General features: G+C 41.3%; 1 protein-coding gene across 2 annotated transcripts; it reads right to left on the bottom strand.

The window, feature by feature from the left end:
* Positions 1 to 1,027: 1,027 nt before the first annotated feature.
* flcn (folliculin) lies at positions 1,028 to 15,054 on the bottom strand. 2 transcript variants are annotated; one of them, XM_032558659.1, is made up of 12 exons: positions 14,842 to 15,053; positions 14,469 to 14,675; positions 14,234 to 14,380; positions 12,868 to 13,089; positions 12,598 to 12,764; positions 12,426 to 12,517; positions 6,176 to 6,333; positions 5,895 to 6,008; positions 4,114 to 4,237; positions 3,917 to 4,030; positions 2,488 to 2,590; positions 1,028 to 2,028 (listed from the first exon to the last, which is right to left on the bottom strand). In XM_032558659.1, the coding sequence occupies exons 2-12, from the start codon at positions 14,673 to 14,675 to the stop codon at positions 1,821 to 1,823; spliced, it is 1,656 nt and encodes a 551-aa protein (XP_032414550.1). In that variant the 5' UTR covers positions 14,842 to 15,053; the 3' UTR covers positions 1,028 to 1,820. The 2 variants fall into 2 exon arrangements, with proteins under 2 accessions (XP_032414550.1, XP_032414551.1); XM_032558660.1 differs by lacking the exon at positions 1,028 to 2,028 and adding an exon at positions 2,282 to 2,394 and having other exon boundaries at positions 2,474 to 2,590; positions 14,842 to 15,054.
* Between the last annotated feature and the right edge of the window lie 119 nt (positions 15,055 to 15,173).

The following is a 15,173-nucleotide window of genomic DNA, read 5'->3' as shown; positions in this document are numbered from 1 at the left end:
CAAGATTGCAACACCCCACTGCCAGAACATGCAAGTCATTCTTTGTAGAGCAGCTCTTCGCAGTCATTGCCATCAAAAACAGCTTCACAGATGTGCCTCATCTGATACTGAAGTCCAGCACTGTGAACAGCTGTCAACATCTTGTCTGTAACGTGTTGATGCGAGGCCTCAGGTCGTCTGCAGCATCCTGTTGCTTCGGATTTCAGCGACGTGTCATGAAGGAGGTTAATTACTGCTGAAAGGAAGGAGGAAAAAACTTGTTTCTATTTATGTTCTTTCTGATTGAAGGTCAAAGGAAAGTGGACCGGTTGCTCTGCTGAGGGGGAATGGAAACTACAGAGCAGCAGCAAAACCCGCCGTACGCAAAAAAAGCCCCGCTCCAAAACTCTCGGAGGCCTCATCAAGTGGAAACCTCTCGACCTTTACAATGCGCTACAATGACAGTTGTAAATATTCAGCCATTGTGCCGTCTTCCTGCTTCGTGCATCACTTGCATGTTGAGAAAATATGCAAGCAATTTGGAAATAATGTTCTTTTGGATCTAGCAGAGAGTCAGAGACCAAATGAAATCCAGATTTTAGTTATGAGAGGAGAAGCATAACACCAGAAGAGTTTAGTCAACACATTGCATCGAGAACGAAAGCTCCGGTCAATCCAGTATTTATGAATTTCATCTTGCAGCGGAGCATGAGTCCAAACGTGTTTCATTGCACAGAGTTCCTACACATGTCAAAATCCCAGACTTCCCGGTTCTTTTTTGGCTAATATTGAGATGTTAATAGAAAACATGACTGTGGGTTTATGGTCAATAAAATGATTGATAAGTTAATGGGTGGATGAACACAACATTTTGATAGCAGGACAGGAAATTAAGTCTGGCAACCGAAATCTTTTTCTCTTGTGTTTTTTCCACACTTATTAAGACCAGGATCCATAGTCTTTCAGACTGTGAAGGAAACCTGGTTGCACAATCATCACATAGTTTCAGGTCAAGTAAAACCAATGGAAAAAAGAAAAATCTACCAGGTTTAAACAGAGCCGTATGTTGCCGGATTTTATTGACCGAAGTCTGCGGACCTCAGCAAAGCAAGAGACGCTTTGGACTTACACAAAAATACAAAAAAAAAAACAACAGAAAAAGCAGAGAGGATCAGCGTGTGACTGGCTCGTTAAGGAGCCAAAAATGTGCAAATGCCGTGGCCCTACTAGTGAGAGTACTTGTTATGCAACCATTTTGTACAACTTTGAGTTGCAGAAAACCTTAAAAGTCTTGTCTTACACCACTTGAGACTTGTTGGCTGAGCTCCAGTCAAACAAGTGAGTGGGAGCTGGAGGAGAAACACTCCTTCTGCACTTTCACTCCTTTCATTTCCCCACTTCACCACCAGATGGAGCCAATTTGGGAATAAAGTGCATCAGAGTGAGTTTATTTCTTTAGGGACGCATCTGTATTAATAAACAAAGTGGAAAAACTTTTAGTAATAAGTTAAACTTCACATGATGAGAGGTCCTATAGAAGAATTCCCTTTAACAAAAAAGGCCCCCATGCTTTATCCAAAATTACTCCATGTATTAATCTGAGCAGGATAATCATCAGAGGCGAGTACACAATAGATTTCTCATTACTTAAAAAGACAATAATGGATGAGCAAAATCATTTCTGTCATCCATTCACAGTGCTCCTTCATTCAACACTGAATCCATACAGTCAACAAAACTACCCATGAAAAGACTCGCTCTTGCTTCGTTTAGCTTTAGATATTATTGCTGTCACTTTTCTTTTCTTCACCACGTCCCGCCTCCTCCTCCTCCTCTTTTTATCACTGGCTGGGGCTTCTCTCTCCTCCTCTAACAGCTGTCATTAAATGACTCTTGTAGGTTTTGCTCAGTCCAGTCATCCAGTACTTTAACAGCCTGACGTTGTCTTCCTCGCCGGGCCCCGTGGCGCCGAGAAGGGCCAGAACCTTCTGGGTGTCCTCCCTGCCCCGACCGTCCACTTTGGAGAATTTAAACAGCACTTTGACTTTGCTGAAAGAGTGAAAGCCTGCTCTGAGAACACAGAAATCTTTCCCACATCTATGTTTACCTTACACTGCAAAAACAGAAAATCTTCTTATTTTTAATCTAGTTTATACTGCAAATGTCTTTCTACAATTGAAAGGAGCTTGTTTTAAGTAAATTGTTCCTTAATATTGGTGAAAACCTACTAGTTATAAGTGAAATAATCTGGCAGTGGCTCTAGTACGTTTTCATCAATATTAAGGAATTATTGACTTAAAACTTGCTGAAAAGTTACTTGTAAGTTAATTCTGTCTTATTTCATGTATACTAAGATATTTGTACAAGAAAGTGGAACAAAAATACTTAGTTAGATTTTGTGTTCTTGCACAAAATCTAACCAAGATTTTGGTTAGACAGATAGACTTTCAGACCAACTTTTTTCAGAAAGTTGGTCTGTCTATTTCAGACCAACTTTCATTTACTCACTTCATCCACTCCTCCTTCAGGCACAGCAGGCAGTGAGACACAACATCCACAGACAAGTTCTCGTTAGACAGAGCCACCTCAAGTTTGTTCAGCAATGTTGGACCTGGGGAAAAAAAAGCACAGTAAAGATTCAATAAATCTTAGTTTCACAGCTCGTCGTACAAACCAGATTACACAGGTTTGCCTCTTATGTGTGCCGTCTGAACAACTTGCTTACAGAACAATTTTGAATTCAAGCTGAGAAGTCTGGGGAGAGTCAGCCACCAGATAATTACTTTCTGACATGGAGCCAGATCCTTAAAGTTTATTTATGCGCTGAACAGTTTCATAACTTGCACAACCGCTGCTCTGGCTTAAATCACAATTAATGAGTAGCTTCACATAAACTTGTCCTGTTCACAAATCACACTGGTTAGACTCCAAAATACAGAATAACAATTTATTTTAAGGCTCAACGGAAGGTACCTTATATTTTCTATTATTTTCTAATATTTGTGAAAAAGTATTAGTTTCACCAACAGATTAATTAATGTTCTAAGTTATTTTTCCCATGTTACAATTGTCTGTATGACTTTAGATTTTCAACTTTGCTTTATATCTAGTATTAAGATTTTAGACTCTAGTAGAAATGAAGCACATAAGAACACAATTTTGTGTTTGACTGGCCTTGACTGCTGAAAACTAAAACTAAAATGAAATTTTTCTTCCAAACACAATGCCTACCAGGTTACACACAACCTGGTAGGCAGATTGTGTGTAACCTGCATAGATTGAAAGTATCATTTCAATCTATGCAGGGTTCTATTATTTATCTGGCAGAAATATCAGAATCAAGTTAAGTTGTTTTCTGCATATCAGAACTTTATTAAATGGTAATAAATGAAATTTACCTCCCAGATTTCACAAAATTATATCTATAACCTCTTTTTTTACACAGTCATATTTAAAAAAAATTGAGGTTTTTAACCTCTGTAAACGACAATTTACAGAAATTTTTTATTTTAGTAAATTAGAACAGCATTCTGAGGTTCGCTTGTCAAATTAAAACAACTTTTACGCAGGTGTTAAACATACTTTTCATTAAGTCCACATTTGTGTTTTAAAAATGTTTTCTTATTGGTCTTATTTGTAATATTTTAACCTTAAATGTTGTGTTTTCAGTAGCTATAAGCAGAAATTCATCAGTCTGTGTGTAATTAACCAATATAATGTGTTTCACTTAGCGAATGTAGATACTGAAATAAATGAACTTTTTCATATTTATAGAATATGGTTGTATATGCAGTCATAATGTTATCAAACAACACTTTTATTAATAAAAGTGCTGCGTTTTGTCCATTCTACAAGCAAACAAATCTAAACAAGACGCTCAATAAAAACAGCAAATCAAATACTCTGATCTCTACCAGCTTACGGCATGTAGCCTCACCTCTGTCTGTCGGCTGTGTGTTGGCGCTGCTGATGATGAACTGATAAAGTGCACAGATTTCATCTTCGCCTGCAGCTGAACCCTTCAACATAACGTCCACCAGCACTGAAAACTCTGCATGACAAACAGAGCAGATGTCACACATTCATCCCAAAGTGGCCTGCAGGTAACTTTGATATCAGGGGGTCGTTTTGTACCCGAGGAGCTGACGTGGGCCGGGATAGGAACGTCTGGGCTGAGACCCAGGAAGTTGCATTTGTAGGCCTCTTCGTACTGAGCGCTGTATGGGACGGAGCGCACGCAGCCCACTGGCAGCAAAGACTAACAGGAGCACAGAGATTCACAGGGTAAGCTGTGTTGGATGCGCAAACCAACTGGTGACCAGAACTGGACCAGTGACATTCTGTCTATTTCAGATTAGTGAACCCATCGTCACCCATCAAGGTGCCACCGAGTCGCTGACCACATCAGTCTTTGGTGAAAATGTTGTTACTAAGTGAAGCAAACTCAAAGTTGGTCATTTTCAGCATCAGTGAGTTAAAAAAAATGAAGAAAGAAGAAGCACAATGATGTAAAAAACTAATTCATGTCAATTACTCATTCAGGCTGCAAGAGAGAGCAAGGCTTTCAGCTGATAACAGGAAGTCTGAGCATCTTAAAGCAAGGGATGCACCAAATATAACAAATTTACAGATATTTCAACAACAAAGTATGGGCTATACAGGGTGGGCCATAAGTTTCCATACATAGGAGAATGTTAAATGTATATTTCTTTTATAATACAGATGCCCAAGAAGATGCGTTTGACAAAAGAGCAAAGAATTGAAATTATACTGATGGCTGGATTGGGAAGCAGTCGGATGGTTGCATGAAGCTTTAACAGAAAACATGGAACGAGCGTCACACACGACACTGTGGCAAAACTTATTTGCAAGTTTCAGAAAACTTGAAATGTTGCAGATCAACCACAAAGTGGTCCAAGACATACAGCGATTACACAAAGTCCCACAAAAATAAAAACGGTTGTCCAATATAAAATGTTTATTTTTTCTATGTATGGAAACTTATGGCCCATCATGTAGACATCATCAAGAATGTCATTCAAGAATCCAACATTTATTGGATTGCAATAAATGTTAGCTAATTATTTAAGTATCATGCATACATGATACTTAAATATCACTTTATTTAGAGAAACTTGTCATTTAATGGAGCACAAGTTTTAGAAGGTAAAGAGGTGCCATGGTGGTAAACACATACAGAAATAAAAAGTAATTTATCTCTATGCCAATACAAAAGGCATCAGTCAGAAGCAACTTTTCAATAAAACCTTATTGTTTAAATGGAAATAATTAATTGTATTTAGTATTTTTAACAGCAGTTGGACAGGCTACTCTTTCACTGTTTGCTATGAAGCCAAAACAGAGAGACACAAAAGCTTTTTAATTAATTATTTATCAGAAGTCATATTGTATCACAGCATCCATTAAAGTGATCACATTTCACAAGTTCTCCTAATGTCATGCAGCCCTATGTACTGCAACATTATTTTATCATTTGGAGCTTTCAACCTATGAATGTAATGGAAGATGATGGGTCTATAAATTTAGAGATCTAAAAGTTTCTGGCTTAACTTCACTGACTCCAGACGTGCAAAGAGCCTGCTGGGAAATCTAAGAGATTAATGTGGAGTTGAGATGTACACTTAGTAAGGCTAACAGTGATGCTAATGGCAGTTTACTCAATATTTCTCATTTGAATTCACTTAAATTCCAGGTAAGGAATAAAATATGCATTTTAAATACAACAACAGCTCTAAATCTTCCTTCTGTGGTATTAATGAAAAACCAACAAATAAACTGAGGGAAAAAGACCTTATTTAAGAAGTGCTATTGATGTGGATTGTTTCTTTTAATTATTCTCATTTTATTGGACTCTATTTTAAGGTAAGGGTTAAAAGGCTTGCTAGCTGAGTTACCTTTAGCACAGTAAATGCTGACTGGATGAGTCCGGGGTCTGCACTTCTCCATATGACCTGATTTCCCATGAGCACATGCCATGATAGCTGTCGAAAGTCATTCGCCCCGAGGACCTGCAGACAAAAACACAAACAGCAGCTCTCAGACAGAGTGTAGTCCATGACAAACAAACATCTTTTATTTAACAAAAAGCTTTTCTATAACTTTCATTTTCATTTATACAATCTCAATGTCCAGTGATTATGCACAGCAAAATTATGTTTCTTTTAGACATGTTTACCTGTCTCAAGTGTCTCAATGATTTAAATTTTGGACCAGGCACATCATCCGATTTTGAAGCTTCACACAGCAGACCCAGTTTGCTGTCGGTTTGGAGTAACTGTGACTCTGACCTGCCTCCTTCTGCTCCTTCCCAGCAACTCATTTCTTCTTCTTGCTCTTTGGAAGACAAACAGTGACACGAAAACAAAAACTTGAAAACTTAATAACTAAAACAACTTGGGGAACTTTCACAGGAAATTATTGTGGACAGGTCATGCTACTCCGCATGACTCCTCTGATTTTGTGTTTCCACCAGTGCCTCCTCACTGTTCACCAAAGAGTTTCCTAATTGCTTTTAATCATCAACCGAACCGACGATGCAGGTTAAGAGCAAATACTGTGTGCTACAGTGTTTGTTTGTGTTTTGTACCCACGCAACTTTTACTCATATCATTAAGACCACAATACCGTAAGGGACTTTCCATCATTCAGGGGGCTTTCCATCTCTTTCTATATGGATGGCAACAAAACCAACCTGTGGTCAAGATACATCTATCGATCAACAGATTTAAATTTCTCACAAAGGCTTTCTCACTGTTGCGAAGTAACTTCCATTTAATGACAGATCACATATCTAAATAAAAAAATAAATATACTTTATTGTGGATGAAAATCTGTCAACATATTTGCTTTTGATAAAGATATTTGCTTTGTACAAGCCAATATTAAAGTTCTTGCAATGATACGAATGCAGAAGTTAGCCTTCATTCAGTCCTAAGGTTGTTTTTATGCATAAATAAAATATTAAAATGTTTGCTTTGCTAAGAACACACTGGTTTCCACATTTTTATATTTTGAATCCCATCAAGGGAATCTTTGCATCTTAAATCTGGATTTTAACCAGTGGGTCTGATTTGTATCTTTAAAAAAAAAGATACAGATACAAAGATACAAATACAAGCATTTTCAGTTCTCTTTATACTCTTTTTAACACAGCATTTACTAAAAACGATTCCAAATTACCAGACTAAGCTACAAGCACATTTCAAACTGCAGGATAAAAAGCAGATATTTTTCTACATTTGGACAGGACCAGGAACAGTGTTACTTAAATTCCTTAATAAACAGAGCAGTTCATCAAAAAACTGGCAGTTACTGTAAGACTACAAAGTGATAACTCTCTTCTCTGTGGTGAATCATATTACAAGGGAAAATTCTTCCTGCTTCCCGGAGGCTTAACGTTTCTTGAGACAGGAATAAAAAGAGCCTCGTGTTTTTTCAACCTGTTACTGCAACAACCCTCCACCCAAAAAGCAATCGTGAAACTGACAGAGTTATTCAGTATTTACCGAACAGCTCAGTTCAGAGGGTATTAAAGAACGCTGACACATACCAAAACAGAAACTCAGACCCGCTGGTTAAAATCCAGGACAAGAATCCTAAAAGCTCCCTTTTATCCCCACTCAAGTCTTTAAGTCATTGTAAATGATGCAATTTAATGTGCAAAGATAAAAAAGTAACAATAAAATAATAGTTTTATCTGCGGCCAGGAAGGAGTTCAGTGGATGCATTGATCTGTAAAGAGATGGCAGGTCATTTTGATTTAGGATCATTTTTGTGATTTAATAAACTAATTGCTCCGACAGTAACAATCCCACTATTGTCCTTTTTATTCCATTTTTGAGGATTTTTCTAGGATTGGATCATAGTGAGGGGAGTATATTCTTCTTTGAAAAGCACTGAAGACAACTATTAAATTTATCTAACATTACAAAATCCCAAACAAATAAATACAGAAAGAAAGAAAATGAAAATGTATTGGTTTAATAGGAAACAGATCAGCAATATGATTGGGTCTATAAACAGCTTCCAGAGAAGTGCAGGGCTCAGGGGTAAACATGTGGGCTGGTTGGGGGTGGGTGGGATTGGTTCAGCACAGAAACTCTGTGTGCAAATCTTCAGAAAGCATTGCTCAAGTCAATATAAAACTTCGCTGAATTTGGGGATTGGAGTCATTTATGGTCCAGAGATTTATTAAAATAGACTGAGGTTATGCAGACATGTGTTCCATGAAGCAGCAGGACGGAAAAGCCAGTAAAATGCAAACATGATGCAGAAATAAATTTCCTTTTTTTTCACTTTCAACATCTGATATGACTTTGTGTTTTGGCAGATTTTACCTGAATGCTGATTCTACACAAACATTAACATTGTATTCATGGACATTTCAAGTTCATCAAAGTTTTGGAGCACACTTCTACTGATGAGTATGAATAGCACAAAGTGTTATTTTATTGACAAACGGCACACTGGTTAGTTTGTGTTTGCCTCTATATGTTATATTTCTAGCTTGAAAACCACATTTATTTGTACCTTCAATGAGCACGAACCAAAGTTTTCCTTAAATGAACCCATTTCTCAAAGTTGCTGTAATAAACTGAACCTGACACTGCTGTATTCTGTCTAGGATCGAGCAGGAAGGTATTTCTTACATCTGAATCAGTCTGTATGACTGGACTGAATTAAAATGTTTGTATTGTGAAGTGCCTGGCGGTGACTCCTGCTGTGAACTGGTGATGTTCTGAACTGAAAACAAAACATTACAATGTTTCTGATGTAGTTTGGTTTGATATTTTTTTCATTCTACCTAAGCTTGAATCCAAACAAAGTAAGTCGTCTGGATTCTGTTTATATGAACAGGGCAGAATAGTGACCTAGTGACTGCTAACTTCCTAAGTTGAGATGCTAGAGAAAGTTCAGGACCAACTCCAGTTTCCTTCAGTAAAACAGCACTCCCTCACTCGTTGCTGCATACTGCTGGTCAGCAGTCTGAAACATTGCTCTCCAATAAGAGAAAGTCAAATTCAGCTATTTATAAATATATTTGCCAGAGTTACAAATAACTCAGAGAGTCATGATGTGGTAATTACAGGAGTGCCACCTATCACGCGTTTAAAGAAAACTACAGTAATAACCAGCTGATATTATTATGTTATTAGTATCACAAAATACATTTTAAAAGAATTTACTGTATATCATAGAGCACCAAAAAGATAAATAATTTTCAAATGGTTTTTATAAATAAAGATCTCAAAAGCATGTTGAGCAGTTTTATTCAGCCCCCTGAATTATTGCTTTGCAAAACCACTATTTAGGCTATGTCTATAGCAGCTTTACACATCTAGACTGAAATCTAGATTTAGGCCAAAGCCATTCTAATACATAAATATATATTATGAACCATTTTACTGCAGCTCTGGATGTTCACTTGGGGTTGTTGTCTTGCTGGAAGGTGGATCTTAGCCCCAGTCTCAAATCGTTGCAGCCTTTAGCAGATTCTCTCTCACTATTGCCCTAATATGTCTGACTAATTTCCCGGATCCTTCTGCAAAAGTATTCAAATCAGGTATATTGATTTTTTTTTTTGATGATTTATTCATCTAGGTAAACCACATGGAGACATGATGTCTCATTTTCAAGAGCAACTCTTTTAAAGAAAGCTATTTGAATATAAAATGTTAGATGTGTTAACTTCAGAAGTGTCAGGATCTGTGTTTTTCTGTGTTTATTTAGAGTTTTCTGTGTCCTTAAGTCTCTTCGTTGTCCTGTCCTCCCCTTGATTGTTCCCAGGTGTGTCTCGTTTCTGTGATTACCCTCCCGTGTATTTAACTCCACCTGTGTTCCTTGTTCCTCGTGGGGTCCTCGTCAATGTCTAGTCCGTTCGTTGTCAGTGTGTCCATGTGCCTGCTGCTCATTGTTTGGACTGAGTTTTCTTCATTAAATTTCATTATTCATCATACCTGGGTCCGCTGCGTCTGCCTCACCACCCCTCACCACACCGTTTCATGACAGAAGGACCCGACCAGACCGATCGGTGAGGATGCTATTATGGACCCAGCTGGAGTGAGGTTACCTCCTAAAGGGCAGAGCGGCCCGAGGCGGAGGTCCGGCAGGGAGGACAGGGCGCTGGCTGAAGCTCTCGCCGACCTGCAGCGGGAGCTTTTCCGGGGAACAAGGCTGGTGTTAGCACCCCCCGGATTCGGCCCCGGTCGATACCTCCGTCCGGGAAGCCAGCGACCAGAGCCGCCGGTGGACCCGGCCCCTGGTCGTCTTGTGGGAGAACCACCTCCGCTGCCTACCCGGAGACAGCGACGTGAGCCGCCGGCAGACCTGGCCCCTAGTCGCTTTCCGAAGCCGCCACCTCCGCTGTCAGCGAGGAGACAGCGACGTGAGCCGCCGGCAGACCCGGCCCCTCGTCGCTTTCTGGGAACACCTCCTCCGCTGTCTGCCCGGAGACAGCGACGTGAGCCCCCGGTGGACCCGGCCCCTCGTCGCTTTCCGGAGCTACCACCTCCGCAGCCGGTTCCGAGGCTTCGCTCCGGCTCACCTCCGCTGCCGGTCCCGAGGCTTCGCTCCGGCTCACCTCCGCTGCCGGTCCCGAGGCTTCGCTCCGGCTCACCTCCGCTGCCTGTCCCGAGGCTTCGCTCCGGCTCGCCTCCGCAGCCGGCCCCGAGGCTTCGCTCCAGTTCGCCTCGGCTGCCAGCTCCAAGGGTCCACTCCGGACCACTTCAGACTCTCTGCGTTCCTCCCGAGATTCCCAGTGTTCCTCCCGAGACCCTCTGTGTTCCTCCCAAGACCCAGACCCTCTGCGTTCCTCCCGAGACCTTGACCCTCTGCGTTCCTCCCGAGACCCTGACCCTCAGCGTTCCTCCCGAGACCCTGACCCCCTGCGTGCCTCCCGAGACCCTGACCCCCGCGTGCCTCCCGAGACCCTGACCCCCTGCGTGCCTCCCGAGACCCTGACCCCCTGCGTGCCTCCCGAGACCCAGACCCCCTGCGTTCCTCCCGAGACCCTGACCCTCAGTGTTCCTCCCGAGACCCAGACCCCCTGCGCTCCACCCGAGACCCCGACTCTCGGCGCTCCACCTGAGACCCTGCCTCTGGGTGCTCGTCGTCGCCGACTGTGGGCGGCCCCCGGAACTCCTCGTCGCCACCTCCAGCGCCGCGGACGGCCGCCGGACCGCCTCCGTGGTTCCCGCCTCCAGCGCCGCGGACGACCACCGGACCACCTCCGTGGTTCCCGCCGCCGTGGACGACCGCCAGACCACCTCCGTGGTTCCCGCCTCCTTTGCCTCCGCCCACCCTGTGGGTAGTTTTTTGTTGTTTTTGGACTCTTGGCCCTTCCTGTGTTTCCGCCCACAATGGTGGGTTGTTTTTTGTTGTTTTTGGACTCTTGGCCCTCCCTGTGTTTCCGCCCACAACGGTGGGTTGTTTTTTGTTTTTTCTGGACTCTGGCCCCCCGTCCAGCGCCCCTCCGCCCACCCTTGTTGTGTTTTTGTTTTGTGGGCGTCTGGTAGCCGCCCTTGAGGGGGGGGTACTGTCAGGATCTGTGTTTTTCTGTGTTTATTTAGAGTTTTCTGTGTCCTTAAGTCTCTTCGTTGTCCTGTCCTCCCCTTGATTGTTCCCAGGTGTGTCTCGTTTCTGTGATTACCCTCCCGTGTATTTAACTCCACCTGTGTTCCTTGTTCCTCGTGGGGTCCTCGTCAATGTCTAGTCCGTTCGTTGTCAGTGTGTCCATGTGCCTGCTGCTCGTTGTTTGGACTGAGTTTTCTTCATTAAATTTCATTATTCACCATACCTGGGTCCGCTGCGTCTGCCTCACCACCCCTCACCACACCGTTTCATGACAAGAAGGTATTATCACCTGCCCAAGGGATTGTAGTCAATCTTTGATACTCAGAAACTATTACTTATTGATTAAATGTTCACTATGTTCATGGATGTCAAGTATTTTGTGATACTGTTAAAACATGGAGTTTCTTACTTCTGTCGCCGTATGCATTTGCCCATTTGTGATCCTGAATTGTATAGAATTGACTATTAAGATGGTTGATCTAAAAGCTGCACTGGACTCAGAGACTTTTCTGTAAATCTTTTACCACTTTATAAATCTTGACCAGAATAGGGCAAGCTCTGTCAAGAGAGGACAAGTTATCTGAGTGTCGTCATGGTTTTCTGGCTGCAGAGACGGAGTTCTGAGCGATCCAGTGAGTCAGGTTTTATCAGGAGTGTTTTCAGACCAGAAATACTGAAACCAACCAACACTGAGCAAACATGTGGCATTGACTGAGAGCAACCTCTCTTTAAGAGAACAATGCTTTACCACATTATGCTACAGCTCAATAGTTTACGATAAAGGTGAATGTAACAAATATTTGTACTGCAGAAAGGTTAAAAGAAAATGTGCTGGTTGAGAGAAAATATTGTACCCGTTTGTCTCTCTATAAGCACCAGTGTGTCTTCAGTGGGGGCCCCCTCAAGAAGCTTCTCTGTTAGACGACTGCCACTAGCTTTCAGCAACCTGGAAAAACGATGGAAAACACAGATCAGCATGACAAAAGGAAACTGTCTGTCCCAGTGAGGTGAAGTTTTTCAACTCACCAGCTAAAAGAGCAGTGCAGACTAGCCCAGAGATTGGGGTGCTGGGTCAGTGAGGTTAGCGATCGAGCCGCATTCCCACTCCTCTGGTGTGGAAAAACTGCTGGGGAAAATACACTGTTCATCCTCAGAGCTCTCTGGGGACAACCTCCTTGCTCACTGTCAAACACCTGATGGGGAAAAGACAAATATATATGAGCAGAATGGGGATAATTTATCTATACGTTTAAAAAACAATACTAAAGGAGTACAGCATCCATGACATTGATCTACCTTTAAAGCTGTGCTTTGAAGACTATGTATTGTGAGCTTGAGGTGACGTAGCAGGAAAGGCCAGGAGTTGATAAGGTAGATCCTGTCCATGGCCACCAAAACTATACTGTACCATCGCTGAAAACCGCGGGCCAGGCTGTCTTTGATAAAGAAGGTGTGTGAGAACACAAATCCATGCTGCTCATCGCCAAAAAAAATGGGCCCCTCACGGCCAGGACACACCTGAAAACAAAGGACAAAAACAGGTGCAAATAAATTTAAAATGAGATTGTTCGAAAAATAAAGAAAACAGAGAATCAAATTAAGTGTCGTGCTTAAAAGCCTAATATCTAGCAGCATATGACATTTGCCCTCTTCAGACTAGCTATGGGGCAGTTACTGGTGTCAAGATATACCTAACTTTGAAGAAGTTATGTTTTCAAAACTACAAACATTTTCCGTCATGTCAGTCCTACATTTTAAAGGGAAGTGCTGGAGTGACCAGAGTTTTCTACAGCACCATGGAATATAGTAACTCAGCACTGCTCCTTCCCCACTTGTTGCTTCACAATACTGGTCAGCTGGCTGAAAGACGGCTACTACACATTTTCTTTCATAAAAGGAAAGACAAATTTGTCTTTTTGGAATTGGCCCCAATTGTGAAAACAAACTTAAGAGAACAAAAACAGTATTTCTTTAGATAATATATGATTTCCACCTCTTCCAAATTTTCCCTCTTCTACTTTGAGATTTTCATACCAGTGCTGTATAATTACAACATTGGGCATAAGCATTTTCTCATAATGGGTTTTCTAGCTGCGATGGTTAATTTTCAACTAGGTATTTATGGTGTTATTAATGGTTTCAAAATGAGAAAAACCAAAAAAGAAGCTGCTCTGACTTAAAAATGCATTATTTCTAATAAGATCACCAACACTGCACAGAAGGAACAAATAAAACGCTGTAATTTATGAAAATTATCTTCTCGAGTCAAGATTTCCTTTGTTAGCAGGACAGACTGTAAAGTCTGACATCTCAGATAGAAAAAAAAAACTAAAATATTTTCAAAAAAGGCACACACTGATGATTTTCCACTGCAAATTACAATATTTTCTCTTCCCAGTAACCCATAATGTTTCCAAGTATATTGTGGGAGTAATTTATGCCTCTTATATTGCTTACTGCTTGTTTCTTTTGGCAAAGTCTGAAACAAATATAATATTTGAGTACTCTTTTTAAACTATTACGTTTGATCCTCAGACTATAATGTAAATATTAAATTCTACTGCTATACTTCTTCATGTATGGACTGATTTGTTCACTTTTTCTGACTATCTATCCAAGATAACTTCTACTTTAAAGTCTTTGTGGAGTATGGTTAATTTACCTCACAGCTGAGACTGCGTACACAGGCCTGTCTGACCACACTGAAAAGCTGGGACTGCCTGGGATGCTGATGGCTCAAGAAGCGAATGCCTGTTTCATCATCGATGCTCACAAAGCCAGGATGAGATGCAGGTAGAGATCGACAACCCTGTGAGGAAAGAAAAGGTGGCCATAAGTAACTTTGAAACAGACTGCAGAACTTCATTCTCAAAACAGCAGGCTTTCAGTCCACTCACCTCACACATCTCTCCTCTCTGTGTTGCTGAGCTGTTGGCCCTCATAGTCAGACCTTCACCCTCCCGGTCACCATCCCTGTCTCCTGCCACAGGGGTTCCCATCTGAGACGAAGGGTCTGGGGATGGTGGGTGTAGCGCCTCGGTGCAGAACAGTGTTCGTGGGCCATGGAGCTCACAGAAATGACACAGAGCCACCAGCGCGTTCATCTGAGAAACATTTAATATATGTAGATAAACTATTGAATAAAAGCTTAGATGTCGTACAATTTACATCCTGTGGATCATATTTGTTTCCAGCCAGTACGTGACTTTACAATGCTAACGCTTCTTTTAATACGTTGTCATAACAACAAGCTAAATCGGCGAGTCTTACCTTCAGCGAAAACACAGCTGATTCCGTTGGTCGTGTTTAAAGATATAAAGACGAACAACGGTGAAAGTAAAAAAAATAATAATAAAGAAATCTTCTAAATCTTTAGCAAAGACTCATTATTGAACGAGAGTAAATGGATATTTGCACCACTTCCCCCGTTTCTGTTTACATGATGTTAGCAAACAACAGAGGAATCACATGACGTTGAGGCACGTCGCACGCGCTTGCCTTCTCACGCTGACTCATTGCTCCGACGGTTAACGTCTCATCACAACTTATAAAGACAAAACTTTATTTAAAAAAAATAAATAAAATATGCTCTTCAGTTTTTT

The sequence above is a fragment of the Xiphophorus hellerii genome, chromosome 3, assembly GCF_003331165.1.
Source record: "Xiphophorus hellerii strain 12219 chromosome 3, Xiphophorus_hellerii-4.1, whole genome shotgun sequence".
Taxonomy (NCBI): domain Eukaryota; kingdom Metazoa; phylum Chordata; class Actinopteri; order Cyprinodontiformes; family Poeciliidae; genus Xiphophorus; species Xiphophorus hellerii.
This window is presented reverse-complemented; position numbering and strand designations above follow the sequence as displayed.

Excerpts from the sequence above, each read along its gene's own strand:
- flcn (XM_032558659.1), bottom strand. The coding sequence starts at position 14,675 with ATGAACGCGCTGGTGGCTCTGTGTCATTTCTGTGAGCTCCATGGCCCA. Across the intron at positions 12,765-12,867 it reads TTCAAAGCACAGCTTTAAAG|GTGTTTGACAGTGAGCAAGG; the intron begins GTAGATCAATGT and ends TTTCCCCATCAG. Across the intron at positions 2,029-2,487 it reads CTGAAGGAGGAGTGGATGAA|CAAAGTCAAAGTGCTGTTTA; the intron begins GTGAGTAAATGA and ends TCACTCTTTCAG.